This window comes from Truncatella angustata, assembly GCF_020726525.1.
Source record: "Truncatella angustata strain MPI-SDFR-AT-0073 chromosome Unknown BKA67scaffold_13, whole genome shotgun sequence".
NCBI classification, from domain to species: Eukaryota; Fungi; Ascomycota; class Sordariomycetes; order Amphisphaeriales; family Sporocadaceae; genus Truncatella; species Truncatella angustata.
In genome coordinates, this window is record NW_025763393.1 from 623,388 (window position 1) to 649,135 (window position 25,748).

The window sequence follows — 25,748 nt, forward strand, 5'->3', positions numbered from 1 at the left end:
TCCATACTCCATTGTCACAGCAGGATGAACAATATGATTTTACTGGCGTGGTATTTTCGTAGCGTCATGAGCTCTCTGGAAAGGAAGAACATACAAAAACCGCTGGCAAGATCAGAAGTCTAATGTCGTAAGCGTAACTATGAATGATCTCTTGCTTTTTCTTTTCATAAGATCTGATTCCATAGCATTCAGCTCATGCATCAAGTAATCCCTGCAAGTTGATGCTCTTGGGCCGCTCAATTGGCAAGCCGAGAGCACGATCCCAGATCAGCTGGGCCAGAGGACCTAGACCTCTACTTACGCCGAAAGTGGCGGTGTAGTAAAGGGTCTCATGGAAACCATAGTGATGAAACAAAACGCCAGAGCTTGAGTCGACGTTGGGGTATGGGTTCTTGGTCTTGCCGTGCTTCTTCAATACTTCAGGTGCAACTTCACTATTGATCTTGACCAATTGGAACACGGGGTCCTTAGCGATCTCTGGTCGCGAAGCGGCGTAGTCCATGAGGGCCTCAAAGCGAGGGTCAGGCTTCCGAAGGACTGCATGGCCATACCCCGGAACAACTCTTCCAGAGTTCAAAGTGGACCACAGGTAATCATGTACTTCCTTCTCCCCGTAGTTCTCGGGAATAACTTCCTTCATCTGGATGATCCATCGCAGAACTTCTTGAGCAGCCAAGCCATGCAGGGGACCGGCGAGACCCTGGAGTCCTGCACTGTAACTGAGGAATGGGTCGCTTAGAGCGCTTCCAACCAGGTGGGTGGCATGAGCCGACACATTTCCGCCTTCGTGATCACCGTGAAGAGCCAGGTATAACCTCAACAAATCCTGGAAGTTCTCGTTCTCTTGGCCGCCTTTGCCAAGCATGGCAGCAAAGTTGTAAGACCAGTCCTGCTCCAAGTCTACGTCGGCTGGCAATGCGCCGCCATCACGGTATGAGTTTTGATATATCTTTGCAGCGATCGTGGGTAGTTTGGCGAGCAGGCTTATACAGTCGTCAAAAGTAGGCTCCCAATAATCGGCTTTGTTCAAACCGCGCTCATAGGCCTTGGCAAACTTGGATGTATAGTTTAGCGCGCTGACAGCAATAGCAAACTGGGTCATGGGGTGAAGATCTTTGGGAAAGTTGTCGAGCATCTTATTGACGAAATCAGGAAGTGATGCTTGCTCAGCAAGCTCTCGCGAGAATTGTCTGGTTTGGGCGACAGATGGGACTTGGCCGGTGAGCAGTAACCAGAACATGGCCTCTGGCAGCATCTCAGTACCGGTCTTTCCTTTGGGAAGCTCCTTCTGGCATTCCTTGATGGTTCGGCCATGAAATCGGATACCCTCATTAGCATCTAATACTGATCCTTCCCAGAGCATTGCCTTGAGTCCTCTGTCGTATGATTAGCCTGTAAAGCACCTCCCATGTCTTCAAGTCGCGAAATGGTTTACCTCATGCCGCCAATTGCATTTTCCACCTTGACCTCTCCAATGACCTTGGAGCCATTGGCTTTGACCTTCTTGAGCAGCTCGCGTTTGGCGGGTATAACTCCTTTCAAGGTCTCCTTCAAGTCTGGTTCGGAAGAGGACGAGTAACATCGGGCTGCTGGGACTGCAATAGTTGGGGCAATGCGTGGCTATACGGGAGCATGAGACGTAAGAACAGAGACATGGTCGAACGATTTGTTGGATGCATAAGTGAGTGTAGGTCTTGCACTTACACGAAGAGCCCCAACTGCTCTGGCTGTCGCTCTGACGTGCGTAGCCATCCTTTCTGCTCAATTGACGAACGAATTGATCTGTGTTACCTCGGCAATCGCGGGATGCGCTATGCGATGTGTGTTTAAGGCGTATGAATATGATATGAATCGACTACTATGGCACGGTCTTTGGATATAAATAAAAAGAAGAGCTTGCACACTGCAAATTCCCACTTTATGAGCTGAGCAAACAACAACAAGACAGATTATTTGGACAAAGATAAACAACACACTCTCAATGACCCAACCATCCGCCTTTTGAAGCTCGGCATTAACGGGAGACAAGACATGCGGGAGAGGGGGGCGCTACGAACACTCACACCTAGAACTGACCACAACCCACGTTCCCCCGCATGAACCGAGGGAAGCCGTCGCTGCAACGGCTTCGGGGATATGGGGGAACACTGGGTAAGACCCCTGACACTTTTGACCCGTCCACTGAGCAACTCTAACGCCGTCTCCATTTAGTGGGACATTCCCCTCACCTCCCCAAGTGTCAGCGCCAATTGCCCAATTACAATAGCGCTCATGGACTCTGGATGGATGTACGCACTGGAGTAACTACTGGATCCGTGCCTGATCTGATCCAATCGGCAAGCGGTTAGTTACCACATACCAGTAACCAAGGTCCAAACCACCACCAGATGCAAGCTGTGAGGGTGAGCAGTTTTCAACATCCAGACGGCTGTGAAAGGATAGGTCCTGTAACACAACATGCTGGTAAGCAGACTGCTGATAAGCAAGGACTGACTGGTCCGATTCGAATCTAGATATCAACCAAGGACCCGACATTGTAGGAACTATTATCTTCCCCGCGAAAAAGAAAAAGACACACCCCAGCCCGCTATAGCCGCTCTACCCGCGCATGAGCCGGTCTTGATAGACCTCTCTCTCTCTCTTGTTCTCTCTCTACCTCTCGGCCCATGATACACACTTGAGCTCCCTGTTCCTGATTCTTTCTCGATAACCTCAAACTATTTCCTTATTTACCATCTAATCGACAATCTCACAAATACTGCAGAGCATGATGCTTCGCCGTGCAGTGCTCCGAGGTTCCCGCAGGGCGCTATTGCCAGTGCGCGCAGCGCCACTCATTCTGTCCGTCACAAGACCGCTGTCGACGTCCGTGTCGAGGATGTCCCAACCATCTGTTGACCCTCCCATCTCCACGGTCCTGCCCTCCGACTCCTTCCAACTGCTCTCCGAAACCGACAAGGCCGGCGCGGCAGAGGATGCCCTGTATGAACAGCAGATCAAGCATGTCGAAGCGTGGTGGGCCAGTCCCCGATACAAAGGAATCAAGAGACCTTACACAGCCGCCGACGTCGTCTCGAAACGCGGTTCGCAGCTCCAGAGCTACCCGAGCTCGCTCATGGCACGGAAGCTCTTCAACCTGGTTCAGGAGCGCATTGCAGATGGAGAGCCGATACACACCATGGGGGCAATCGACCCGGTGCAGATGACGCAGCAGGCACCGCACCAGGAAGTCCTCTACCTCTCGGGCTGGGCCTGCTCGTCTGTCCTCACGACGACGAACGAGGTCTCTCCCGACTTTGGCGACTACCCGTACAACACCGTCCCGAACCAGGTTCAGCGCATGGCCAAGGCGCAATCGATGCACGACCGCAAACAGTGGGATCTGCGCAGGAAAATGACAGCCGAGGCCCGAGCAAAGACGCCATTTGTGGACTATTTTCGCCCCATCATCGCGGACGGCGATACCGGGCATGGTGGGTTGAGCGCCGTGCTCAAATTGGCGAAGCTGTTCGCGGAGAATGGTGCTGCGGCCGTACACTTTGAAGATCAGTTGCATGGCGGGAAGAAGTGCGGCCACTTGGCCGGCAAGGTGTTGGTACCCACCGGCGAGCACATCAACAGACTACTCGCCGCTCGTTTCCAGTGGGATGTCATGGGATCCGAGAATCTAGTCATCGCCCGTACCGACTCCGAAAGTGGCAAGCTTCTCTCAAGTGCCATCGACGTTCGGGACCACGAGTTTATCCTGGGTGTAGCAGAAGAAGGCATCGTGCCTCTTGCCGAGACCCTGCAGGCTATGGAGGCTTCTGGCGCATCAGGCCCCGAAATTGATGCTTTCGAGGCTGACTGGGTCAAGAAGACCCGTCTGGTATCCTTTGACGAGGCAGCTGTAGAACAACTGCGCGCCCAAGGTGTCCCGGAGGAAAAGATCGGCGCCTACATAAAGGCGGTAGAGTCAGACCCCAGCCTAGGCATTTCGAAACGTCGCGAGCTTGCCAACCAACACGCCAACAAGCCCGTCTACTTCGACTGGGACGTACCGCGGACGCGCGAGGGCTTCTACCACTTTAGAGCCGGCATGAAGGCGGCCACCAAGCGGGCCGTCGCATTTGGCCCTTACGCAGACCTCCTCTGGGTCGAGACGGGCGATCCCAATGTCGAGGTGGCATCCAAGCTAGGCCGCGCCGTGAGAGAGGTATACCCCAACAAGGGTCTCGTGTACAACCTGTCCCCATCCTTCAACTGGATGTCGCATGGGTTCACGAACGAGACTTTAAAGTCGTTCATCTGGGACATTGCGAAGGAGGGCTTCGTGCTGCAGCTCATCTCCTTGGCCGGTCTGCACAGCACCGCCACGATCACCAATGAGCTGGCTAAGGAGTACAAGAAGGATGGCATGTTGGCGTACGTCAATCTCGTGCAGCGGAGGGAGAAGGAGCTCGGGTGTGATGTCTTGACGCACCAGAAGTGGAGTGGTGCAAGCTACATTGACGGAATACTTGGCGCTATACAGAGTGGTAGCAGCGGTAGCAAGAGTATGGGTGATGGAAATACCGAGGGCCAGTTTCACTGAATTGAGGAGATCTACACTGAGAGGGGGTCGAGGTGAAGAGATAAGCAGCATTTACTGGCGTTCGCGGAGCGGCATAGTGTACCAAGAATTGGACATTAACTTGTATTTTCTATTGAACCATTGCTCAATGGCTCCAACTCAAGTCTGTGAGGCGTGACACCACACCTTGACAAATCATACCCAGACCATGTCTATCGTTAGTCGCAAGCGCGCAAATAGACTGCACAACAATCGTTTCATGGGGGAATCCGTGCGACCATCCATCTAGCAAACCCTTTCAAAACACCAACTCCATTCTCCGAGCGCAATTGTCAGTTGAAAAAAATACTAATTGCGTTATCCTCCGCATAGAACATCATAGATATCAGCTTTCCACAATTCCTTACAGCTGATCCTTCAGGGCGTTGTTGGTAGGTGCAGCGGTAGGCTGGCCCTCGGGTGTGACATAGGCCTTGGTCATACCACCGTCAACAACCATCTCGTGTCCATTGACAAAGCTGGCCTCGTCGCTGGCCAGGAACAACACGGCCTGTGCCTGCTCGATGGCCTCGCCAAATCGACCGCCGGGGAAGTGGATCTCACGGCGCATACGCTTGGGGATATCATCACCGAGCCAGTCCTGGAGCAGCGGTGTGTTGAGCGGCGCCGGGCACAAGCTGTTGAATCTGAAGCCCTCGCGAGCGTGGACGATGGCCAGTTCGCGGGTGAGCGCTAGGACAGCGCCCTTGGAGGCAGTGTAGGCGAGCTGCGGGGTGGCGGAACCGACAAGAGCGACGACCGAGGCAGTGTTGATGACGCTGCCCTTGGTCTTCTTGTGCTTGCGGAAGGAGAGCACGGCGTGCTTGGAGCCGTACCATACACCCTTGACGTTGATGTTCATGGTCAGGTCCCAGATGTTCTCGGGCGTGCCGACGGCGTCGTCGTCCTGTGCGTGCATAATACCGGCGTTGTTGAAGATGATGTCGAGGCCACCCCAGGAGTCGAGGGATTCGACAGCAGCTTGCACTTGGGCTTCCTTGGAGACGTCGGTCACCTGGCGAGAAGTCGCAGTCAGTACAGTCGTCCAAATTTTACAGGTCACCTCGATGAGTAGAACGTACTCTTGTCTCAACCTTGCCAGCGTTGGGAACCAATTGTGTGACCTTCGCCTTGGCCTTCTCGAGCGCGGGCCCCGAAATATCGGTCATGAGGACATTGGCACCCTCCCTGGCGAAAAGGATACACGTCTCGAGACCGATGCCGCTGTGAAGTGTTAGCAATTGTGATTCTGACTTCTTTGCGCTCCACAGTAAATCCTCACTGCATTTGCGACAACGATGCTAAGCACATGCATGCGCGGCAGAAAGTATCTGGGTTGGGAATGGAGCTTACCCGGCAGCACCAGTAACAATGGCGTTCTTGCCAGCGAGACGGCCCTTGTTTTCGAGGAGAGATCCCATGTTGCCTTGGCGGGTGGGTTGTGAGCGGTGAGAGGAGGGTAAGCTGTTTCACGATGATATGACCAGGGGAAGGAAGTCTGCGTGTGGAGGGTGGTCGCAATAATCGATGTCACTTGCTAGTAGAGTTTTGGAGATGTTGACAAAAGTTATAAGGAGGAGGGAAGAGCTCAAGGCGCGAGATTGTGTGATAGAAATAACAAACGATTATGCGAGTCGGTGAAACCGCATAGTCCCCAAGCACAAGACAGATAGATAATGAGTCAAGGCGCAGACGCATTACCACATGGCATAGCGCAGTATGGCCCATGGTACACATAAGATAAAGCAGATCCCCGCCATGCTGGACCCTGGATGGGGACTGTATTACGAGACCCATGGCTGATCTTGGTCATGGCAGATGCTTCTGGGCGGCAGGCGAGAAGGGCAACCAGAGTTCCGTGGAGGGGCGCTTTCCGAAAACGGCGGAGGGATTGACCATAATGGGGAAGCTTGGGCAGATAAGGCGACTATGCTTATCTTATCAGCCAGCCAAGGGCAGACGAACGGAGGGGCATCGGACATATCGGTCTCTGTACGGATCCGTAGTGTCGCTTTAGAACGCTTCAGAACTTACTTTGACTCGCTCCACCACCACCGTCATGTGTCAGGACTTCGTGAATCGTCGGCGGTTCGCTACACAGGCTGGCCAATCCGGCAGAAAACTGGAAAGGTGCAAAGCTAATCAAGAGCGGATGTGAAACAAGAGATAAGCCAATGACTTGCTTGTGTGTCGTCATACCATCCTGTATATACGATAATTATATGTGCTATTTTGAGGCAACCACTCATCGAACATCGTGATCGGATCGTGTGATTCCCAATTCCCGTTGTCGGTTGTGATAAGTAGTAGGTGCAGGCGAGTACCAGATTTGGCCGACTAATAGAATTGTAATAGAAACGCCAGCTGACCATCTAGGAGCCTCGGCGATCGGCTGCTCCGTACATGGGGCACCGGTTGAGTAAGCTAATGACTGATGAAATTACAGAGAAGAATAGTTCTATATACATAGTATACAATGGTCCAATCTGTTATCCAGTTCCGAGTCATGATACTGCCACCGTTGGTTTCATACCTGGCAAGCAAGTGGGCTGTTCGAGCCGATTTGCTTCTGCTGGCCTATTTATTGAGGGGTAACAACCGGGATGCGGGAAACAGCCCCGTACTTGAACCTGAACCTGCACAAACCAATGGACTGCCGGTATGAGGATATTAGGTCATGGGAAATGCTAACTAAGTTGGCAATAAAAGCTGAGATAAGGTATTGCACATTGTTTCTGATCTCTCGGGATTCGGTAAAGAGTATACAGTGAGTAAGATAGTACCCGAGATCACGGTGGGCCTACATTGTGAAATGCTGATGGCGAGATCCGTAAGCGACGGACAACTCAATTCAGATGAGTTATGCCTTCAAGCTGCGCGCTACGTTACGCAAAACTCAACCCTCAAACCGGTGGTGACCTTGAAGGAATCCTGGTGTGGTGTGGCAAAAGACAGTCCATAAAGTATTATACATTCGAGGGACCGAAAAGAAGTCGTAGGTTTAGCATGGGTATCTGACATGAAATCAATCACCAATGACATTGCCAGCTTACGTACCAATGCTTATCGCTGCCCCAGGTGCATGATGCTAGCCAGGCTGCCAGGGCGGCTTGCTGCAATGACTGCCCCACGTTCCGCACAGTAGGGAGTTGTTCGCATTACGTATGTAAAGATGCGACGGCTGTACATGCCATAGATGATCTCGAGATGTAAAGGACAATGCGATATGAGATTTCCTTGTCCCACATCTTGTCTTCGTTGACTTTTGAGTGATCGCTTATAAGTTTTTCTGTCTTGCTAAGACGATCGCTGCTCGTATTGCTTGTTGTCTTTTGTATTGCCCTCTGTTGCTCACATTTGTTGAGTCTCAGCGTCAGTAACCTTTTCGTTGGCACGTTAAGAACCCACTACGTCACCGTATAGCGCCTCTTTGATCAAGTTTCCCAGCCTCGACCATTCTGTGAGAAGGGCGTAGAACGAGACACGCGACATTTCCTCTCCTCCGCGACTGTCCCGCGCGTCTATCATCTAGAGCCTCCATATACCTAATTCGTTGCGACGGTAACTACGCTCCAGTACAATTTCAGCTCACTTCAACCCACGATGCCTTCGCCGAAAGAGATCACAGCCGAGACTGTGAAAGAGCTCCTCCAAGATGACAACAAGGTCAAGCTCGCTGGAGTCGACGCCGACGGTCAACTTCGTGGCAAGCTGATGTCAAAGAAAAAGTTCCTGTCAATCGTCGAGTCCGGTTTTGGTTTCTGCTCCGTCATCTTCGGATGGGACATGCACGACCAGACATACTACCAAGAGCTCAAGATAAGCAACGCGGCGAATGGATATAGAGACTTGATCGCGATCCCAGACCTCAACAGCTTCAGGCGCATTCCCTGGGAGGACAATGTTCCTTTCTTTCTTGTCAGCTTCTACGATCCCGATACCAAGGCGCCCGTCTCGGCATGTCCACGAGGTCTGTTAAAAACGCAGCTCGATAAGTTCAAGAAGCAGGGTCTTGATGCTATGGCCGGTGCCGAGTACGAGTTCTACCAATTCAAGACGCCATCCTCAGAGACAGAGGCTGCGGCTGGCACGAAGCCCTCGACCGCCGCGTATTTGCGCGATAATCCAACACATACACTACCCGCTCTCACAGAAGGCATGTTCGGTTACAGTATCACCAGACCTGTGCATAACAAGGATTACTTCTACGAGATATATGACTCGTGCGCCAAGTTCGACTGCGACATCGAGGGATGGCACACGGAAAGCGGGCCTGGTGTCTTTGAGGCGGCATTGGAGTTCGGCCAGATCAGTGGCATGGCAGACCGCGCGAGTTTGTTCAAGTACGCTGTCAAATCCATTGGTACCAAATACGGCATTACTCCCTGCTTCATGGCCAAGCCGAAGCAAGGTCTGCCCGGTAACAGTGGGCATATGCACTGCTCCATTGTTGATAAGGAGGGTAAGAACTTGTTCGCTCGGGAATCAAAGGATGAGAATGCGGCATGGCCAGACATCGCTGGTTTGAGCGACTTGGGCAGACATTTCCTGGCAGGTCTCATTGAGGGCCTGCCTTACATCATGCCTCTTCTGGCACCCACAATCAACAGCTACAAGAGACTTGTCGAGAACTTTTGGGCTCCTGTGACTGTCTCGTGGGGTTTAGAACACAGAGCCGCGTCCATTCGACTGATCGCACCGCCAACCTCAAAGCCTGGTGCGACAAGATTCGAGGTCCGTGTCCCTGGCGCGGATGCAAATCCTCATTACGTGATGGCTGCTATCTTGGCACTGGGTGCTAGAGGTGTAGAGAAGAAACTGGAGATCAAGGTACCACCTTTGGGTAAGGGCGAGGACGTTGGCGGCAGCAGCGATCAAGGAGAGAGGCTGGCAAAAAACCTTAAGGAGGCAACTGATAAGTTCATGGAGGAGGGCAGTATTGCGCGAGAAGTATGTTATCTTCCCGTCCGTCTCGCTTGAGACCTTGCATTGCTAATCAAAGTTCAGGTATTCGGCGACGAGTTTGTTGAGCACTTCGGAGGCACTAGACGCCACGAGATCAGGCTGTGGGATGAGGCTGTGACTGACTGGGAAATGAAGCGATATATCGAGACTGTCTAACCGAGACATGCATTTATGGGGACCATGAGAGTTTTAGGGCAAGTGAAGGCCAGACTTTGAAACAATGTGATTTCCTAGACGGTGGCTTATATATAGTGAGTGATGTCCCATAAATCTGAATGGACAGCCGGTTTATATTTCCACGCTTACGATAGTTCTCGAGTACACAGCATGGGAGACTGAGCATGAACATTATCGCCTAGGCCGGAACAGTCACAGACTTATACATGATCTGTTTTACGAATATGCAACTCATGCACCAGTGATTGATTCTCGCCAAAGGTGGCCGAGCCGGCCTACTAGATCTGGAAGTTCGAGAGCTCGGTGCATACCACTATATACAGTCCCGGGTTTTAATACACTGGGTTGCACCGCACGAGCCCTTGGGTAAGCTTGTGTCGACTACGTGATCGTCTGAGCTTATCATTACGTCTCCTGGAGTATTCACCAGCATCGTTGTTGAATTTGTGAGGGTTCATATCACCTTTATACTAATGCTCAAACTCCTTTAATGGTGGCATTAAATGTTTACTTGTCAAATGCGATATTCATGTGATGTCTTCGACATGCTTGTTAATTGACTGTAGGCTCAGAGATGCCTACATTCACCGCTGTATATAGTCCAGAAGCAGAATCGCCAGAAATTCATCATAGAGCGAATATCTAACATCTGCTACTTCATGGAGCGGATGGATCCGAGGGCACAGTTTGTGTAAATTGACGGTTTCCGAGTTCGACGTTATATAACGCATTCGCGAACCTCGGGAACCTTGGGCAGTATCGTTGACTATTTTCCAAACCAGACCTGGGATCCACAGACTCAGTCGAACGGAATTGTAATACGTGTGTCAAGTTGAATCCGAGTCTGAGCTCGGGTGGCGTGGTGCTACATGCTTAATCGTCACCGCATTGTAAGTGAAGGCTGCTGGTGGTCTTACAAGTCTCTGTCCACGATCTTGCTGTTTGGAGTGTACTTTAAAGAACCAAGCCAGGTTGGGAGATCTCATTTATATCTGTTAGTAGCTAGGTTATACACACTGACGCACTGACACACACTTCATAACGATGCAAAGGTGATAACGCAGCTACGACGTTATAAATAAGGCGGCGGCGGCCATAGCATCTTAACTTATACCGTATCTTTCCGAGCGAAAGATCGCAGTCTGGGAACCAGCTCATCTACTATTGTAAAACGGACCCCATCTTGGCAATTTATGTATCAAGCTGTCGAGGATTGCCCTGATTCAGGCAAACGGCATCAACCGACGATGTACTCATTCCCGGAGCATAAAGCGGTCTCGAACACATGGGTCGGAGGGGAGGGTGGCATAACTACCGTTTGCCCTAGTTAGGTCAAGAAGTACTGGGATGCCTCTTTAAATCGCACATTTATTGGGATACACCTTAATACCTGCCAGATTGAGGTCGAGCTTGAGGTGAATGCGTTCATCGTCGTTGGCTACAGCCGATAAATCTATAAGAAAAAGAAAAGAAAAAACACCGTAGCTCGTATGGAGCCAGTGCTCGCTTATAGAATGAGGTTAGTACTAGAAGCGTATCGTTCGGAGCACTCAATATTTCTGATGCGCTCATTTGGCTGGTTGCTGCATCTACATTGCCGTGCTCTCTGGAGGTTCTTGGAAGATGAGCCGCGTTTGTACGGTACACCTGCAGGCTAATGCAAAATTCACCCATCTGGGCATCTCATTTGGAGGACCGATCTGTAGTTCCGGCGCCCTTTCTGATTGACATATGTTTGCCCATATCAGGCTGAGCGTTGCAGGTTTTGCATGTAGGATTGCCGTTCTAAGAAACGACAGCAGGATTCGCACCAATGGTATTATTGCATTACCAACGTTTTGAGCCAAGCCTCAAACCATTACAACGAATGAGTACTTAGCATCCTGTGGTGGGTTCTCGCAAAACATGACCACACAATAAAGCATATTGTAACCCTCCTTAGGTATATACAAACATCAGATACGAAATTGAAGGGGGAAAAAAATAGCTCACGTGGCTGACTCCGGCCAGGGAAAAAAAAAAAAAAAAAAAAGAACGCTCGTTTTCGCACCACAAGTCATACACATCTCATTCTCTAACATTGCCTGTATCACCTATATCCACCGTTACCGTTGAAATATCCGTTGTTGGCACCAGTGTAGCCACCCGAATGACTCGGCGCCGGACTTCCCATTCTGTTCATGCCCCCTGGACCTGTCGGTGACATAGGGCTATAGGTGCCGCCGTTGCTCGTAGGGTCCCAGCCGGAGGTCGTGGGGGGGACCGCATTGTGCACGCTGGATAGCGAGTTGCTTCGAGAATCGCCGCCGGGAACGGTGTATGCCGTGGTAGAGACCATACCGGCCTTATTCATAGCTGAGGCATTGTATTCCGCACCTTCATAGGCCAAGGCATCGGGGTCTCTCCCCTCCTTCTTGAACTGCTCGAGTTCCAAGCGCTCCTGCTCCAGGGCCTTGGCGGCGAGCGCGGCATCCTGCTGGCCTCGCTTTCGCTGTTTGATGTAGTAGACGAGCCAGGAGACAAATGCGAGGGCTGCGAGACCAGCGACACCGGCGCCGATTCCGATCTTGGCGCCGGAAGAAAGACCGTCCCACTTCTCGCTCATGGAGCTGTCGTCGTCGGCGGCGGCCGTGGTAGGGTTGTTGATCGTGTTGACTGCAGTCGAATTGCTTCCGGCGCTGCGCACAGTTAGCATTGTGTCGAAGGTCCACATGGCTCAATCCTAAGCATCACTTACTTCTTGATCTGAATGCTTGTGGAATTGCCGGTCTTGTCGCCATAAATATATTCCGTACCGCTCGAATAATCCTCGACACGCGCACTCTTCACATACATGCTGTACGGACCTGCGTCGTAGTCCGTTTCGCCACCAGCCCACTCAATGGTTCCTGCGCTCTGGCTGCTGTCACCACCGGCCCAGATTCCGACAATGAGCTTCATGGGTGTCTGCGGGTAGTACAAACTATTGTTGGCCATGGCGGGCGTGAGAGTGCGGAGGAGCGTGCCGTCGTACCACCACTCAAGCTTCTCCTCAGTCCAGACATTGGTGTAGTTGTGGTATTCGGTTTGCGTATTTCCGGTGACGGAGTGTGTGGCACCAACAGAAGAGTTGGTGTTACCCTTGCTATAGTAGTTCGATTGTACACTTCCGGTGTCGACTCCACGAATCTCCCAATCCACCTCATCGAGATCGTCGCTACCATATACGATGGAGCTGATGATGCCTGTACCATTGGCAGTCTTCATGATGACTTCAGTCCTGCCCCAGAAGAAGTAGAAGTTCGAGGTAAGGGTAGGCGAGTATCCTTTCTCGGAAATGGTGAAGCCAGCACCGGCGGTGGCATCATAGGTAACGGAACCAGCTGATTCGTTCCATAGACCGGCTGTAGGTGTCGAGTTGAAGTTGAAAGTATGAGCAGTACCCAGGGCTGGGTCAGCAGGGCAAGTCTTCAATGTTGGATTGCAATCAGTGTGAAGCTGGGCGGCAATGGGTGTTGCGATGAATGAAACCAACAGCGTAGAGGCTGTGGTCAGGAAGGATCGTGGCGACATATTGATGTCTGTTGCTTGTTTAGTTTGGTTTTTAAGGATACTACGTGTCTGCCTTTAACTGTGCCGTCGATATCGGCCGTGTAAGGACTGGCGTGGTGCTTCGAGTCCAGCGAAACACAATGATGCCAAATGAGTGTGGATGTCTTGAATCAACCAAGATATACCGGCGTGCTATACTCTTCCGTGCATAACCTTTGAGCGTATTTGATAAAAATCCGAACTGGAAAGATGTCCAAACGCTTTACCACAATATTCTGGCTACGCGTAGGCGCGAAGGATGTTGGGATAAAGAGCGACGGTTGATGAGTTGCGAATTTGTGATGGAGAACTAATGTCACAGATACAAGCCACTAGTTCGAGAGGTCTCAAAGCGCCGAGCCGAGGACGGTGGTGTGCTGTTTCAGATGAACGGTTACCCGGAAATTCGACAGATAAGAGACTCAACCTTTTTTGGGCAGGTAGTCGGATTTGCTTGATGAATGTGAAGGAATGAGAAAAAATGCTTTTTGGTATAAAATAAAAAGAGTGGGTAATCCAATCAATGACTTTGGTCTTGCGGTCTGGTTCTTTTTTCGAATCTCTTTGTCCTCCTTCGCAAATTTGAGAGATCCGAGAAATGAATGAACGTCAATCTATGGAAGGGCTGCACGGCAGCAGAAAAGGACCCAAAGATAGTCCCTACGGATCAGAGAAAGCGGAAAGGGGAGATATTGTATGGAGATGGCATCCATTTCTGGATAACGGGAATTGATAGGCGGTTTTGGCGGCAGCATTCCTTGCAGCTCGGCGTTCCGTTCCTGCATTGGTCTCAATCATGGATATTAAAGGACCAATCAGACCAATTGCAGCCAACAATGACTTTGCTTCTGTTCCGGGATTGACGGCGCAGGGGGCCTCGAGGGGGCACATGAATGAGGAATCTGTGACGGGCCCCTGAGCGAGTGTTAGAACCAAGCCGCCAATGGTTTAGCATCCCCTTCGTCGCCACCAACCATCATCTCGCATCATCTCGGCATTGGTGGAGATAGACTCGACGCTTTCGATAGATCCTCCAAAAGATGACCCGTGCTTTAATGCAGTGTGGGGATTAGCTCCTTGGCATCCATTCTTAACATTAATCTTACCGGCTTTTAGCAAGCTTGATAATCGGCTCTTTCCGCTGGCGTGCGGAAGCACCAAAGCTCTTAGACTAGGGGGATATCGATGTAGTTATGTGTGACCCAAAGATCGGATTACAGATTGTAATACTTTACCAAATAAAAAATGGACCTCGAACTTGAGTTTCTCTATGGCTTAATGGCATTTGCCATTCCGACACGCTACCTTCTGCGAATAAACTACAGATCTTGGGCAAGCATCACTTCATACCAAGTTCGGACGGCTACGCCCAGGATCTTACTGTCTCCTGGATCAGAGCGGATCAAGTGACTAGCTTGAGGCTTCCGGGATCATCATAACAGACCAGTGTTTCTCCAAGTGGTACCTTGGCTATGTATGAACAGCTCGGGATTTCTAATCAATGGCTGTTGAACTGTATTTCAATTGATGCAACATCATACAACGCGCGCCCACATGACTTGGTGGTAAGTGATCTCAACGGGGAGTAGTGAACAGCTCTATTAGGCTATCTAGTTGCACCATTTTGGTATTCATCGATTCCGCGCCAGAATCTATTACCTCATCATTCATCAAGATCATAACCTATTTGCCAGTGGCTTTCCATGGCTCCTGAACCAGCTAAGCATCGCTGCCTGTTGAGACATCCTCGTAGGGAGTCGCCGAGAGTGTGATAGAAGCGGTGGTCGACTTACAACATGGATTCAATCTTCTTGACACAGTCGGGGAACTCCTTCCAGTCATACATGATGACAGCAGCGTTGCACTGCTCAGTGAGGATCTTGGCCATCTGGTCCATCTTCTCCTTACCCTCCTCGATGCCGTAGATGCCGACGTAGCCAATGAGAGGAATGCCAGCTCGCATCGCAGCAGTAGCACCACTCTTACTGTCCTCGACAGTGAGGGTGTCCTTGTTGGCGACGCCGAGCTTCTCGCAAGCGAAGTTGTAGATGGCGGGGTCTGGCTTGCTGGAAGGCTTCTCCATAGACGTGGCAGCGCTATAGACGTGCTCATCGGGGAAGTAGTGGTCGATGCCGACCTTCTTGATACTGGCAACGACACGAGGCTTGGCGGAGGTACTGACGACGGACATGGGATAGCCCTCCTTCTTGGCCCACTCAAGCTGCTCCAGAACATTAGGGCAAGGCTCGCACTTCTCGCTCAGTTTGGCAGTGACGGCTCCAAGCTCACGGTCGACGTAGGCATCAACCTCCTCAGGAGTCATGGAGAAGCCATGCTTTTTCTGGAGACCCACGAGCATGCCACGGAAGTTGTGGCCGACGAAGTCCTCGAGCAGCTGGTCGACGGTGTATCGCTCAGACTTGCCCCACTTCTCAAGGACTTCATTGGTCAAGTCGGTGCATGCTTCGAAGGCGAGACGCTCTGACTTGCAGAGAGTGTTGTCGCAGTCGAGGAGGATGTACTTGACCTACATTTGGAATGGTTAGACTGAAGGGAACGAGCATGGTAGGCATGGTAGAGTTGAAGGTAGCTGGGTGGATGGAGAGCTAGAGCTTACACGAGGCATTTTGTGTGACGTAGTTGGTGAACGGGTAGTTTGAAATGGACAACGTGAAGTGCAATGCTTGTTTACGCCGAAAGTAAGGCAGTCTGGTGGTCGATGGTTGTGAGTGAGAGTGAAGAAGAAGAACTTCAAGTTGCAGGTAAATTCGCTTGCTGAAATACTTGAGAATGGAGAGAAATTCCGGACAGGTTGTTGTTTCTCAGACAAAACTTCTTGATTGTTGATAACACTTTTAAACTCAATGGAGGAACGTGCCCCTCGATTATTGCAAGGAGCATCCTCTGTGCAACCAAGCAGCCAGAAAGTTAAAGGCGGGGTAGTGAGCCGTTTCTTACTTGATCTGTAACCATGAACCAATGAAATATGAGCAAGATAGCACCCGCCCTACAGTGCTACGACCTTTCTAGTTAGCTTAGCGAGAATGGCCGGTGAGCTGCATGTCAGAGGGGCATTCCCGTTCGTTCTTGCATGCACCAAACATTCAAAGTCTTGGAGTTCATCGATCGATCCGATTATATGATCGGGAAGACAGCCCAAAGAATAAACCTGTCTGTTGCTGTTAGTTCTGAGCAGTGGGTTGGAGATAAAAGGACTGTCAAGGAAAAGTCAGATTGGTTGGTTCCTGGCGATTTTCAGCCCTGCCAACTCATAAAACATCAGCCAGTAGCGCATCCCGTGATGCTGTCTCCTTTGAAAGTTAAACCCGAAAAGCAACATTTCAGTGTTCGGTCAGCTGAGATGAAACTTTTCATGGGGTGAAATCCGGACTGCTCCAGATTCTGATTGGGTTACTCCATAAACTCTAAGAATTGCAGAGTATAGAATCGGAGATAAGTATGGATCTGCAATGACGTCACCAGTAGCTCGATATAATCTTATCTCAACCATACAATCCCCAAAGTGTTCAGCAGACTTTATTAACCTAGTAAGAGCGGGGGGCTGCCGCCGCCTACGGCTGACAAATACTATCTCGAACATAGGGATAATGATATTTGTGTCACCATAAGATTTCAGATGCGATTATTCAAGTCACCTACAGATATAACCAACGTTGGGTTGTTCCATGTGCGCTAATCTACCCAGCTTGAGCTCACGATGACATCCAGTCGGTCTATCACCAAACAAACCCAATCATGCCACCCATTGCAAAAAACTTCCCAAGCAGATGAAAGCCGTCTAAAAAACGGGATTCAACAAACCCCATGTCATAAATACAGTATCCGTGCCCTATGACCTTGGGCCGCATGATCTTCTGGTCAAGGTCGCCGTCGCATCCTACTGCCACACGGACTCCATGGTGTCCCCGGGCAAGTTCGGCACCAAGTTGCCTGTGACAGGGTCACACGAGGGCTCTGGAATAGTGACGTCCGTCGGGTCCGATGTTCCCAACTTTAATCTTGGTGATCGTGTTATGTGCGGACTGCCGCTACATCCCTGCGGAGCCTGCCATGACTGCCTGGGATCGGAGGAGGGCCGCCGGCAATATTGTGCCAAAGTTGAAGGGCATGTGGGCGTGCACATGAATGTCTGTTTTGCCGAGTATGTCAAAGTTGATTCGAGGTCCACGACGCCGTTACCGGACCAGGTCAGTTTCCTTTCTGCGGCGCTGGCTTGTGCAGGACGGACGGTGTGGCGGAGTGTGCTGCAGGCAGAGCTGAAGCCGGGCCAGTGGCTGGCTATCGTTGGATCTGGACGTGGGTTGGGCCATTTGGGTATCCAGTTTGCGAAAAAGGCGACGGACCTAGAAGTGATCGCCATTGACGCGAGAGACGAGGGACTTGATTATTCCAAAGAAAATGGTGCAGATGTCGTTATGGATGCGCGCAAGGGCAAGGCGAATGCCGTTGCCGAAGTGCAGCATGTCACTGGTGGTGATGGAGTCGATGCTACTGTCGTATTGTCCGATGCGGGAGACTCAGCTGCAGTCGGGTGTGCTGTTACAAGGATGCATAGTACGTTGGTGCAAGTGGCGCAGCCTGACGAGGTCAAGATTCGCTCTTCTTCCGTGATATTCGAATCAAGGGAAGTCTTCTGAGTTCGCCGGATGAGTCTAAAGCAATGTTGAAGGTGATAGCAGAGCATGGAATTACCGTCAAGACGAACCAGTTCCATGGTCTGGATAAGATCAAAGACTTGATTAATCTGATTCGCAGTGGTAAAATGTCTCGCAAAGCAGTGATAGTGGTTGATGCTGAACAAATCGAAATGGAGAAAAACATAGGGGCGAAGTACTGATGTTGTGGACGCAAACCAAGCACTGGTATGAATGCGTACTGATAGGCTAATATCGTTCGAACCGTAATCTCTACTGTCTTGAATACCTGAGCTATGTAGCTTGACTCATGCCTCGAATACAAGCACCACACCATCGTCACCAGCTGTGATGATTCTCTCACCAGAACCACCCTGCACGAAGCCAAGCACGCCACCCCCCTCGCCATCTCCTCTGTGACCTCTCCACTCCTTCATGAATCCTGAGGCCGTGGCGACACTGACGTTTCCACTGGGGGTAGCACCTCTGACATCCCATCTCCTGATGACACCATCCATACCACAACTGGTCAATAACCAACCGTCGCCTGTGCCCTTGACGAACTCCAGCTTGACCACGCTGAAATCCTCATGTGCCTCTTTGATATGTCTACGGACAGCGAATCCTCGAGCAGTGTCGTAAATAGCGATACTTCCATCAACGCTTCCGGTAGCAAGCAGATTCTGGGTGGGTGAGAATGATAATGTCTCGATACCGTCGGCTTGTGTTTGCAAACTAGCCAGAACAGTGCCGCCTTGGCCACCACCTGACTGGCCGCCCTTGGCCTTGGCTTTACTCTGCTTGCTGGACTGTGGCTGAGCAGATGCTGTGTTTCCTATGCGCGGTAAGGCAACTATCTTGACGACACCGCCGGCACCGCCCACGGCGACGAACGCGCTCCTCGGGTCAATGGCGACGGAGTAAAGTCCGCCCTCCACCTCGAAGCGCTGGTCTTCGGCAGTGAGAGAGACGACCGTCTGTCCATTCGCATTGGTGAGACCTTTCGCGGCGGCCTCTCCCCAGACATCGAAGACGTTCAGCGAGCTGTCCTCAGCCACTGTTGCCAAGAGAAGGCCGTCGGCGGACCAGGCGCCGGCTGTGACAGGAGCGTTGTGTAGGAAATAAGTCTGGACAACCTGGAGAGGATTCGAGGCTTCAGAGGCATCGATCGTGTACACCCATACCGAGCCATCGGAAGCTCCTATGGCAACAGAGTTCGGGTGCTCCGATGACGGGCAGGGTTGTAACCAGTTGATCTCAGGCACCTCTTGCGCTTCACCGATGAATTTGAAGGAAGCCTTGTTTCTGCCATCAAAAGCAACCTGGTATGCTCGCAATCTTCCGTCCAGTCCTGCTGATGCCAAGTATTTTCCCTGCGGGAGTGTGAACGCTAGGGCGTTGATCGAGTCAGTGTGACCTTCGATGGTGAACAATGGAGTCAACTCGGTGTTTTTCTGCTGGGTCGCGGTCGGGTCTGCGTTATAACTCGGAGGAAGAACCGGTCTACCAGCGATGGCGCTTGTGTCGAAGACATATCCCTTTCCAGGGGCATCTTCTTCTTCGCCTTCTCCACCTCCACTTGCGATCAGAGAGGGCTGTGTCGGGTGTTGTGCAATGGCGTAGACGGAGTCCTTGTGCAGATCAAAGTAGGCTATGCTATCGTTCTGAAGCTGGATCTCTTCTTGCTCATCGTCCGAGTCCATCGCAACATCACCCTCGACATCCTCAATCTCTTCGGCCGCCTCGTCCAAGTCGAGCATCTCTGGCGCATCGTCTGTCGGGTCGTCGTGCGGGGCAGACATGATGACTGGTTGGGATCGATGGGGTATGACGGTAGTCGAAATCGGGAGGTTGGACGGTTTTATGCTTTAGGAACAGAGGACGTAGGAGATTTGACGGCTTATACTCCCGAACTGGGTATGATGGATGGCAGAAGAAATGCTGAGATAATCTGTAAAACCTCGCAACTTGCTTGATAATCACCATGGGCGACTTATTTTTTTCATTGCTGCAGGTGCGGGATGCGTTTGATGGTGGGGCAGACGATTGACCCCGCAATAATGCATGCACAAATACATCATCTCACTATCCACATTACTGCATAACTCAGTTGCGTATCTCTTATTGTAAATTCAGCCTCAAGATTGTCTTCGCGAACCAAATCTCCACATCTTGATATCGCCAACAGTCTCGATACAATAGTTCACTGATTTTAAAACCCTCCTGAGGAATCTGCTGTAGCAAGACCGCGCCCTCCCTGCAGTTATGAATTCGACTCGCAGGTGTACCAACTACCAACGTTAAATCCTGTGACCACCGCAGCCATGCCATGTCATCACACCTGCGGTATGCAGCTGGAAAGCAGGAAACAACTTCAGCCTCTATTGCTTCATGTGATGTACCAATGAAACCGAATTTTTCGGCCTCGAGGTAGAATATGCGCATCACACGGATTCCGCTACAACGCCCGTACCAAGTCGCAGTAGTATGGCATTCAGCTTCTAGACATCTTATTGCATCGAGGTTCGGGTTATCGCAACACATCTTATTGCGCCAGCATGCCTTTTGCCGTGGTACCTAAAGTGTGCAGTGGTCGAATATGCACTCATTCATTGGAGATACTACCTAGAGGTACTGCATCCTAACGATGGCGTTCAGTGTTTAGAGCAACGGTTATATAAGAAGGATGGTCAATTTTAGCATCGACAATCACAGTTGCAACCTTTGGATTGTTATTATGAGTACTTGGTGGAGCTCCCTAGCCAAATTCTGACCGAAGTGCATCATATTAAGCTACAGGAGACTATCAAGTACTTATATTGTACCAGTACCCATCATGTATAGAATGGACAACAAATAAGTGGTCAAGCTCTCTATCGTAACCCAAAGTGAAAGAAAGTCATGGTTCTGACATCTAGTGACTGCTTACAATCAAACATCAAGAACCTCAAAGGACAAGTTAGTAGACGTGATTTTACACGCCAGACTAGCCCAGCCCGAATTCTGCCGATCTATCGATTTGACTATCGAACAGACGCTCAACAGCATCCGGACTGCCGACGGTCTTGGGGTTGTCTAGGTTCCACCAGCCGCGAATGGTTGCAACCTGCCCATATAGGTAGGCTATAGTGAAGAATGCCGCCATGCCACTAGTCGTCCTGACATGAGTTAACTTGGCTTCGGCATCCTCGACGCTCCCAAGGGATTTGAGCTGCACTTTGTCCCCAGTCTTTTTCTCGTAAGCCGCGGCTAGGTCTCTCGCACTTGCTGCTGCCGACTGGACACTGAACAAACCGCCTTCGCCATTCAGAACCGCCTGGTTGGTTGTGATCAAATCCATGCTGAAACGCGCTGCGTCTGGCATGTAGGTAAAACTCCATCTGGTGTCTCCATCGCCCCAGTAGGTAAGAACCTTTCCGTCTGGGCTGTCCACTATGTTGCCAATGCCAAAGTGCTCGCTTACTGACAGCTCGGCGAATAAGCCTGTGAAAACAAACACAGGTTTAATGGACGATGTAAGCTCTACCTGTCGTCGAAAACTTATATATGAGTCGTATAGTTCAAAGTCGCCAAACTTAAGCTTACTCCAGTCAAAGTTCCAAGAGTGCGCGTGGTATATTTTGACCCCAGCCCTCTCAACGGCGCGGAAGAGACTCAGCTGAGATTCAATAACCGCCGACGCTATTGGATAATAAGCGCATATTACGGCATCTACACCCGATAGTGCCTTATCCAAAACTGCCCTGTCTTGGTAGTCGTCACATTGAACGAAGGACTCCAGCTGATCCAGGAGATGCGGTGGCAGTTTAGATGGTGATCGACCAAAACCCCTGATCTGGTGTTGTTTCGCAAGGCCGTACTTAGCCAGTTCCCTGCCTAGATATCCAGTGATGCCAGCGATAAGAATCAACATGGTGAATGAAGGCTGCGAAAAGGCTGTGGCGCTATTGCCTTCAAACTAGATTAAGCTTGAGTATTTCTCTTGTAGATGGGCGACTCGCGATGGATGATTACAAAAGATCGAAGATCCTTTGTATATCTCACATGGACCTTGTTGTACAAATGCGTGGGTAAATCATAGCTCCAAATAAATTGCTGTGTCGCGATTATATATTCAGGAGCCGGCCTTTGATTTGTCATTGTACCCGTAAATCATCGTACAGTATCTCGCAATGTGATGTATCAAACCTGCCCATTATGGTACCGTGTGTTCCTAGGTAAGCGAATATCATGGCATGACAAATGGTGTTTCACAACGCCTCTTCATTTCCGCCGGTATTGTTCAACGAGATCTAAGCACATGCTGACGAATAATAACACCACTCGGTGTCATTGGATTAGACGCAGTGTACAACGCGCAGCACAGCTCCGAATATGAGACATTTTGCATTGTCCACACAGTTGTGTCGGCGGTACAACCCTCCGTATGAATAATCCGATAGCGTCGACCCCTTGCAGCATGCTGGAATGTCGCCGAGTTGTCCTGCAGCCCGGAGACATCTTAAAGACCTTATATAAAATGTCGCCGGTTGGCTGTAAATATATATGTGCACCTTCAGCGAGACCGGCTTCTGCAACTACATCAAAAGTACGCAGTCCAGCATCTGACTTGGCCATTCGAATGATGATAACAAATATGTGAGACTACCATCTTCGGCCGTTACTTTTGCTTGCCAGAGGGTATATTCGTGGGTCTCTGCTTGTCTACGCCAGTCCTGCTCCCGCGATGTTCGGCTCCTCAGTGAAGACCTCTCTAGTCTTTTAGTCATCTTAAAAAATTCCTTATCAGATCCTTTGAAGGAGCCAATCCCCATGGTTGAGGTTACATATCTAGGATTCGACATCTCCGGGCAGATTTGAGTGCTTGAATGCGATCACGGCATCAATAGCACCGAGTGATAGGCACCTGTCCCTCGTCAGTCAGGTACTTTCCAAACCTAAATATATGGAAAACGATGCATCAGGGTCTCGTTTTTGCGTGGTCTCAGTGACCCTTTGCAAGGAGCCATGGAAGATTCTATGTATGTAAGTCTCCGTGAATAGGAGCATTATGTAAAGAACAAGCATAAAGTCCAGAACGAGAATCTATTCCTAACACGGTGTAAGCTTTGACCAGAACTCAAATTTCTGATGAAGAAGTTCTTAAAGGGATTCGATATCGGTTATAGAGTGTAGTCAAAGAATACCCCCTATTCTCCAAGCATAGGTGGCAGCCAAGGCAACAAATCCCAAGAGAGTATCAAGGCATGGTCCATCATATAGGATCCAGTAGGATATTCTAACCTATCCGACCATCCAGCATGCCTTCTTACCACAAGATATCCAACCGCTACTAGCAGTAGGAATGAGCCTTATAACAAGCATTATAAGTAAGACGATTATGCCGCTCAATTACCATATAAAAACTTACACCGACTCTATAAATATGGCTGAAGTAAAGTGATTGAGGACGAATGAACACTACTTAGCATTTAGGCTAAATCCTGCGCCACATCAAATGATAGACAGACATACGTCCTGCTCGTAAGCCTTCGAAGCCAGCACTAATAATCTCTATGTTGGTGACAATTTGCTGATCGCTAAGCGCAAGCACTATCTCATAGAGATATTGTGCAACCTAGAGTAGCGGCATCCTTGAGCCGGTGTGGGGGGTGGAGATGGAAAGTATTTCGGTCAATAAGGCCTTAAAAAGATGAGCCGACTAAGCCGAAGGCTCGAGCAGCCAGAACAGCAGTGGATGTAATATATTGTAGCTAGGCGCCAAGAGCAAAAGCCAAAATCAAAACAATACCAGAAATGTCGGCATCACTTTGAGCAAAAGCCTCCTAGGCCATCAATTATTAGCCTGATTCGTTGGTCATGGCATCACATGAAGCATTCTAGAGATCAAGAGACAATTGTCAAACTATGACAGTTTCTATAATTGGTATAGAACACTGTTTGGGGAAAGATAGGTCTGATGCACTGGAAAGGAAGGGCCTGGTTCTACTCGAGCAAAGGATAGCACATGCGGTGCTCGCATAAGCGTACTATCAAGTAAATGGTATATAGAAGTCTAAGTCTACAAAAGAGAATATCAGTGTACAGAAAGTGGGCATATGCCCACTGGGTAAGACACGTGATCACCCAAACCAAGGTTAGGTGATCCGAGAACTCCTCGCCTTAGTATACGGAGTGCTCTCCGTTAACTGTGGTTATCTACAGTCGTCCAGATTGCCACACAAACATATCACGAAGAGTTTTTTGAACCATCGCTTTTGTTTTTATTTTCCGCTTGTCGGGGCCTTTGGGAGGTTTCTCAATGTCATCGACTCCACACTCCACCGTGCCGCATACCCGCCGCTGGGGTCAAGCCTCTCATTGAGCTAAACTGTAAGCAACATGAAATGTCTCGGGGATGAATGTACCAAATCCGTCGCGCCGGTTCAGCAGCAACAACCAGCGCGGTTGGCCAAGTCTAGCGCGGATTTTATAAGCAGGATCCCATACACGCCTAACCAGCTTCGTACGCTAACTCAACACTCTGTGATTGTTTTCTTCACTAGCCTAATGCAGACGGTTCGCACAAATGATGCAAGTTGAATGGCATTTCTCATAATTTTCCTAAATAATAAATTTTACGCACGGCTTGATTTGAGCTGGCGTAGAAGACAATTTACAAGTAGCCAACGTGGTCGTGATAGGCATGGTTTATTATAGTATTGATGCCAAGCCTTGATAACTTGTAAATTGTGGGACTACGAGTTCATCCATAATCCATGATACCCCTAGAACCTCTTCTAGTAATTTGCCTTAGTGGTAAATAGCTTCGGCAACCACAAATAGGGGTTTTTAGTAATTGAGATGTCCTTAGAAAGTATACGTTGTAGGCTGCGCATTTCGCTAACTCTTGTGCGATTCTTCTACTTCCTGAATTGTTTCTAGACGTTTCAGATTCAGTATTTCGTGTTGCTGGTCCAAAATTGCGGCAGTCTTTCTATCATTTGATATCGTTCTATGGACAGATTAGCACAGTTCACGAGAAAGCGTTGCACTATGAAAGTGTTCATGAGGGAAGCGTACGGGTGCACTCTATTAGATTGCTGTTGCCAAAACTCACAAACTTCCACCACGAGTACCACCGAAATCATGATACTTAACAAGACAACGATCATGGGACCATCTTGGGCTGTAAGTGGGGCCATGACCGAGTCTGCTATGCCATACTGATTGTTTGATATCGTGGCAGGCTTGTCATACAGTCTGTCCCATAGTAGGGCTTCCGGTAGTAGCTCAAAATCTTCTTCATCGTGAGTGTCGGAAGTCTGAGCTAAACTGAGAAGGTATGTAGTAGGTAATGGGCGTTGATCCTTAAGTGCAATTGCGGATGGTATGTCGTCGAATGGTGCAAGTGGGTTATTATCAAATCGTGATGATGCTTCGGCTGTTTTTGTTCGCAGAGGCTCGATCGAGGGCTTAGCCTGAGGCTTGAATTGTACTGGTGCCATGGTTTTATGCGAGAGCGTTCGAATTCTTGGTAAGGGCTACAAAATTATGTCGTGAGAACTTGCGTCACGCAATCGGACAGTATGAACGTTGTCTTGTATCTTGTCGATGTGATGTTGATATTGCCAAGACCTAGTATGGTGGCCATGGGGAGAAAGTATGAAATATCAGAGGCTGCTGCCTATTGTCTTCCACCAAACAATGCCGATCACCGTGCCCGATCACACCTAGGTTAAGTCCTTTACGGAGTATTATGCTGCAGGTTAACAGGTGGCTTGGACCGATCGAATGTTAGTCGGAACCGA

The 25,748-nt window shown here is 50.0% G+C and overlaps 10 protein-coding genes across 10 annotated transcripts; 3 read left to right on the top strand and 7 right to left on the bottom strand.

Moving 5' to 3' along the window:
- Window positions 1–193: 193 nt before the first annotated feature.
- Window positions 194–1,752, bottom strand: BKA67DRAFT_665263 (citrate synthase-like protein; the record flags this gene model as incomplete). Its single annotated transcript, XM_046108529.1, has 3 exons — window positions 194–1,376; window positions 1,436–1,620; window positions 1,705–1,752. The coding sequence occupies 3 exons, from the start codon at window positions 1,750–1,752 to the stop codon at window positions 194–196; spliced, it is 1,416 nt and encodes a 471-aa protein (XP_045951386.1).
- A 1,126-nt stretch (window positions 1,753–2,878) lies between these two features.
- On the top strand, window positions 2,879–4,573 carry BKA67DRAFT_528182 (isocitrate lyase; the record flags this gene model as incomplete). The annotated part of the gene is made up of 1 exon (XM_046098929.1): window positions 2,879–4,573. One exon carries the CDS (start codon window positions 2,879–2,881, stop codon window positions 4,571–4,573), a length of 1,695 nt encoding a protein of 564 aa, XP_045951387.1.
- A 382-nt stretch (window positions 4,574–4,955) lies between these two features.
- Window positions 4,956–6,012, bottom strand: BKA67DRAFT_527909 (uncharacterized protein; the record flags this gene model as incomplete). Its single annotated transcript, XM_046098910.1, has 3 exons — window positions 4,956–5,606; window positions 5,674–5,815; window positions 5,945–6,012. The coding sequence occupies 3 exons, from the start codon at window positions 6,010–6,012 to the stop codon at window positions 4,956–4,958; spliced, it is 861 nt and encodes a 286-aa protein (XP_045951388.1).
- A 2,182-nt stretch (window positions 6,013–8,194) lies between these two features.
- BKA67DRAFT_528205 (uncharacterized protein) lies at window positions 8,195–9,712 on the top strand (the record flags this gene model as incomplete). The annotated part of the gene is made up of 2 exons (XM_046098932.1): window positions 8,195–9,541; window positions 9,599–9,712. The coding sequence occupies 2 exons, from the start codon at window positions 8,195–8,197 to the stop codon at window positions 9,710–9,712; spliced, it is 1,461 nt and encodes a 486-aa protein (XP_045951389.1).
- A 2,110-nt stretch (window positions 9,713–11,822) lies between these two features.
- BKA67DRAFT_542411 (concanavalin A-like lectin/glucanase domain-containing protein) lies at window positions 11,823–13,285 on the bottom strand (the record flags this gene model as incomplete). Its single annotated transcript, XM_046101108.1, has 2 exons — window positions 11,823–12,411; window positions 12,471–13,285. 2 exons carry the CDS (start codon window positions 13,283–13,285, stop codon window positions 11,823–11,825), a joined length of 1,404 nt encoding a protein of 467 aa, XP_045951390.1.
- A 1,520-nt stretch (window positions 13,286–14,805) lies between these two features.
- Window positions 14,806–16,141, bottom strand: BKA67DRAFT_587735 (phosphoglycolate phosphatase). The gene is made up of 2 exons (XM_046104350.1): window positions 15,921–16,141; window positions 14,806–15,830 (listed from the first exon to the last, which is right to left on the bottom strand). Exons 1-2 carry the CDS (start codon window positions 15,927–15,929, stop codon window positions 15,093–15,095), a joined length of 747 nt encoding a protein of 248 aa, XP_045951391.1. The 5' UTR covers window positions 15,930–16,141; the 3' UTR covers window positions 14,806–15,092.
- An 811-nt stretch (window positions 16,142–16,952) lies between these two features.
- On the top strand, window positions 16,953–18,158 carry BKA67DRAFT_671146 (chaperonin 10-like protein). The gene has a single exon (XM_046108689.1). The coding sequence runs from the start codon at window positions 17,221–17,223 to the stop codon at window positions 17,959–17,961; it is 741 nt and encodes a 246-aa protein (XP_045951392.1). The 5' UTR covers window positions 16,953–17,220; the 3' UTR covers window positions 17,962–18,158.
- Window positions 18,159–18,208: 50 nt separating this feature from the next.
- BKA67DRAFT_587738 (WD40-repeat-containing domain protein) lies at window positions 18,209–19,933 on the bottom strand. The gene has a single exon (XM_046104351.1). It carries the CDS (start codon window positions 19,758–19,760, stop codon window positions 18,267–18,269), a length of 1,494 nt encoding a protein of 497 aa, XP_045951393.1. The 5' UTR covers window positions 19,761–19,933; the 3' UTR covers window positions 18,209–18,266.
- A 790-nt stretch (window positions 19,934–20,723) lies between these two features.
- On the bottom strand, window positions 20,724–22,089 carry BKA67DRAFT_135470 (uncharacterized protein). The gene has a single exon (XM_046095034.1). The coding sequence runs from the start codon at window positions 21,869–21,871 to the stop codon at window positions 20,945–20,947; it is 927 nt and encodes a 308-aa protein (XP_045951394.1). The 5' UTR covers window positions 21,872–22,089; the 3' UTR covers window positions 20,724–20,944.
- A 2,848-nt stretch (window positions 22,090–24,937) lies between these two features.
- On the bottom strand, window positions 24,938–25,445 carry BKA67DRAFT_665272 (uncharacterized protein; the record flags this gene model as incomplete). Its single annotated transcript, XM_046108530.1, has 2 exons — window positions 24,938–24,952; window positions 25,062–25,445. 2 exons carry the CDS (start codon window positions 25,443–25,445, stop codon window positions 24,938–24,940), a joined length of 399 nt encoding a protein of 132 aa, XP_045951395.1.
- Window positions 25,446–25,748: the final 303 nt, after the last annotated feature.

Excerpts from the sequence above, each read along its gene's own strand:
- BKA67DRAFT_671146 (XM_046108689.1), top strand. The coding sequence starts at position 17,221 with ATGGTGTCCCCGGGCAAGTTCGGCACCAAGTTGCCTGTGACAGGGTCA.
- BKA67DRAFT_587738 (XM_046104351.1), bottom strand. The coding sequence starts at position 19,760 with ATGTCTGCCCCGCACGACGACCCGACAGACGATGCGCCAGAGATGCTC.
- BKA67DRAFT_135470 (XM_046095034.1), bottom strand. The coding sequence starts at position 21,871 with ATGTTGATTCTTATCGCTGGCATCACTGGATATCTAGGCAGGGAACTG.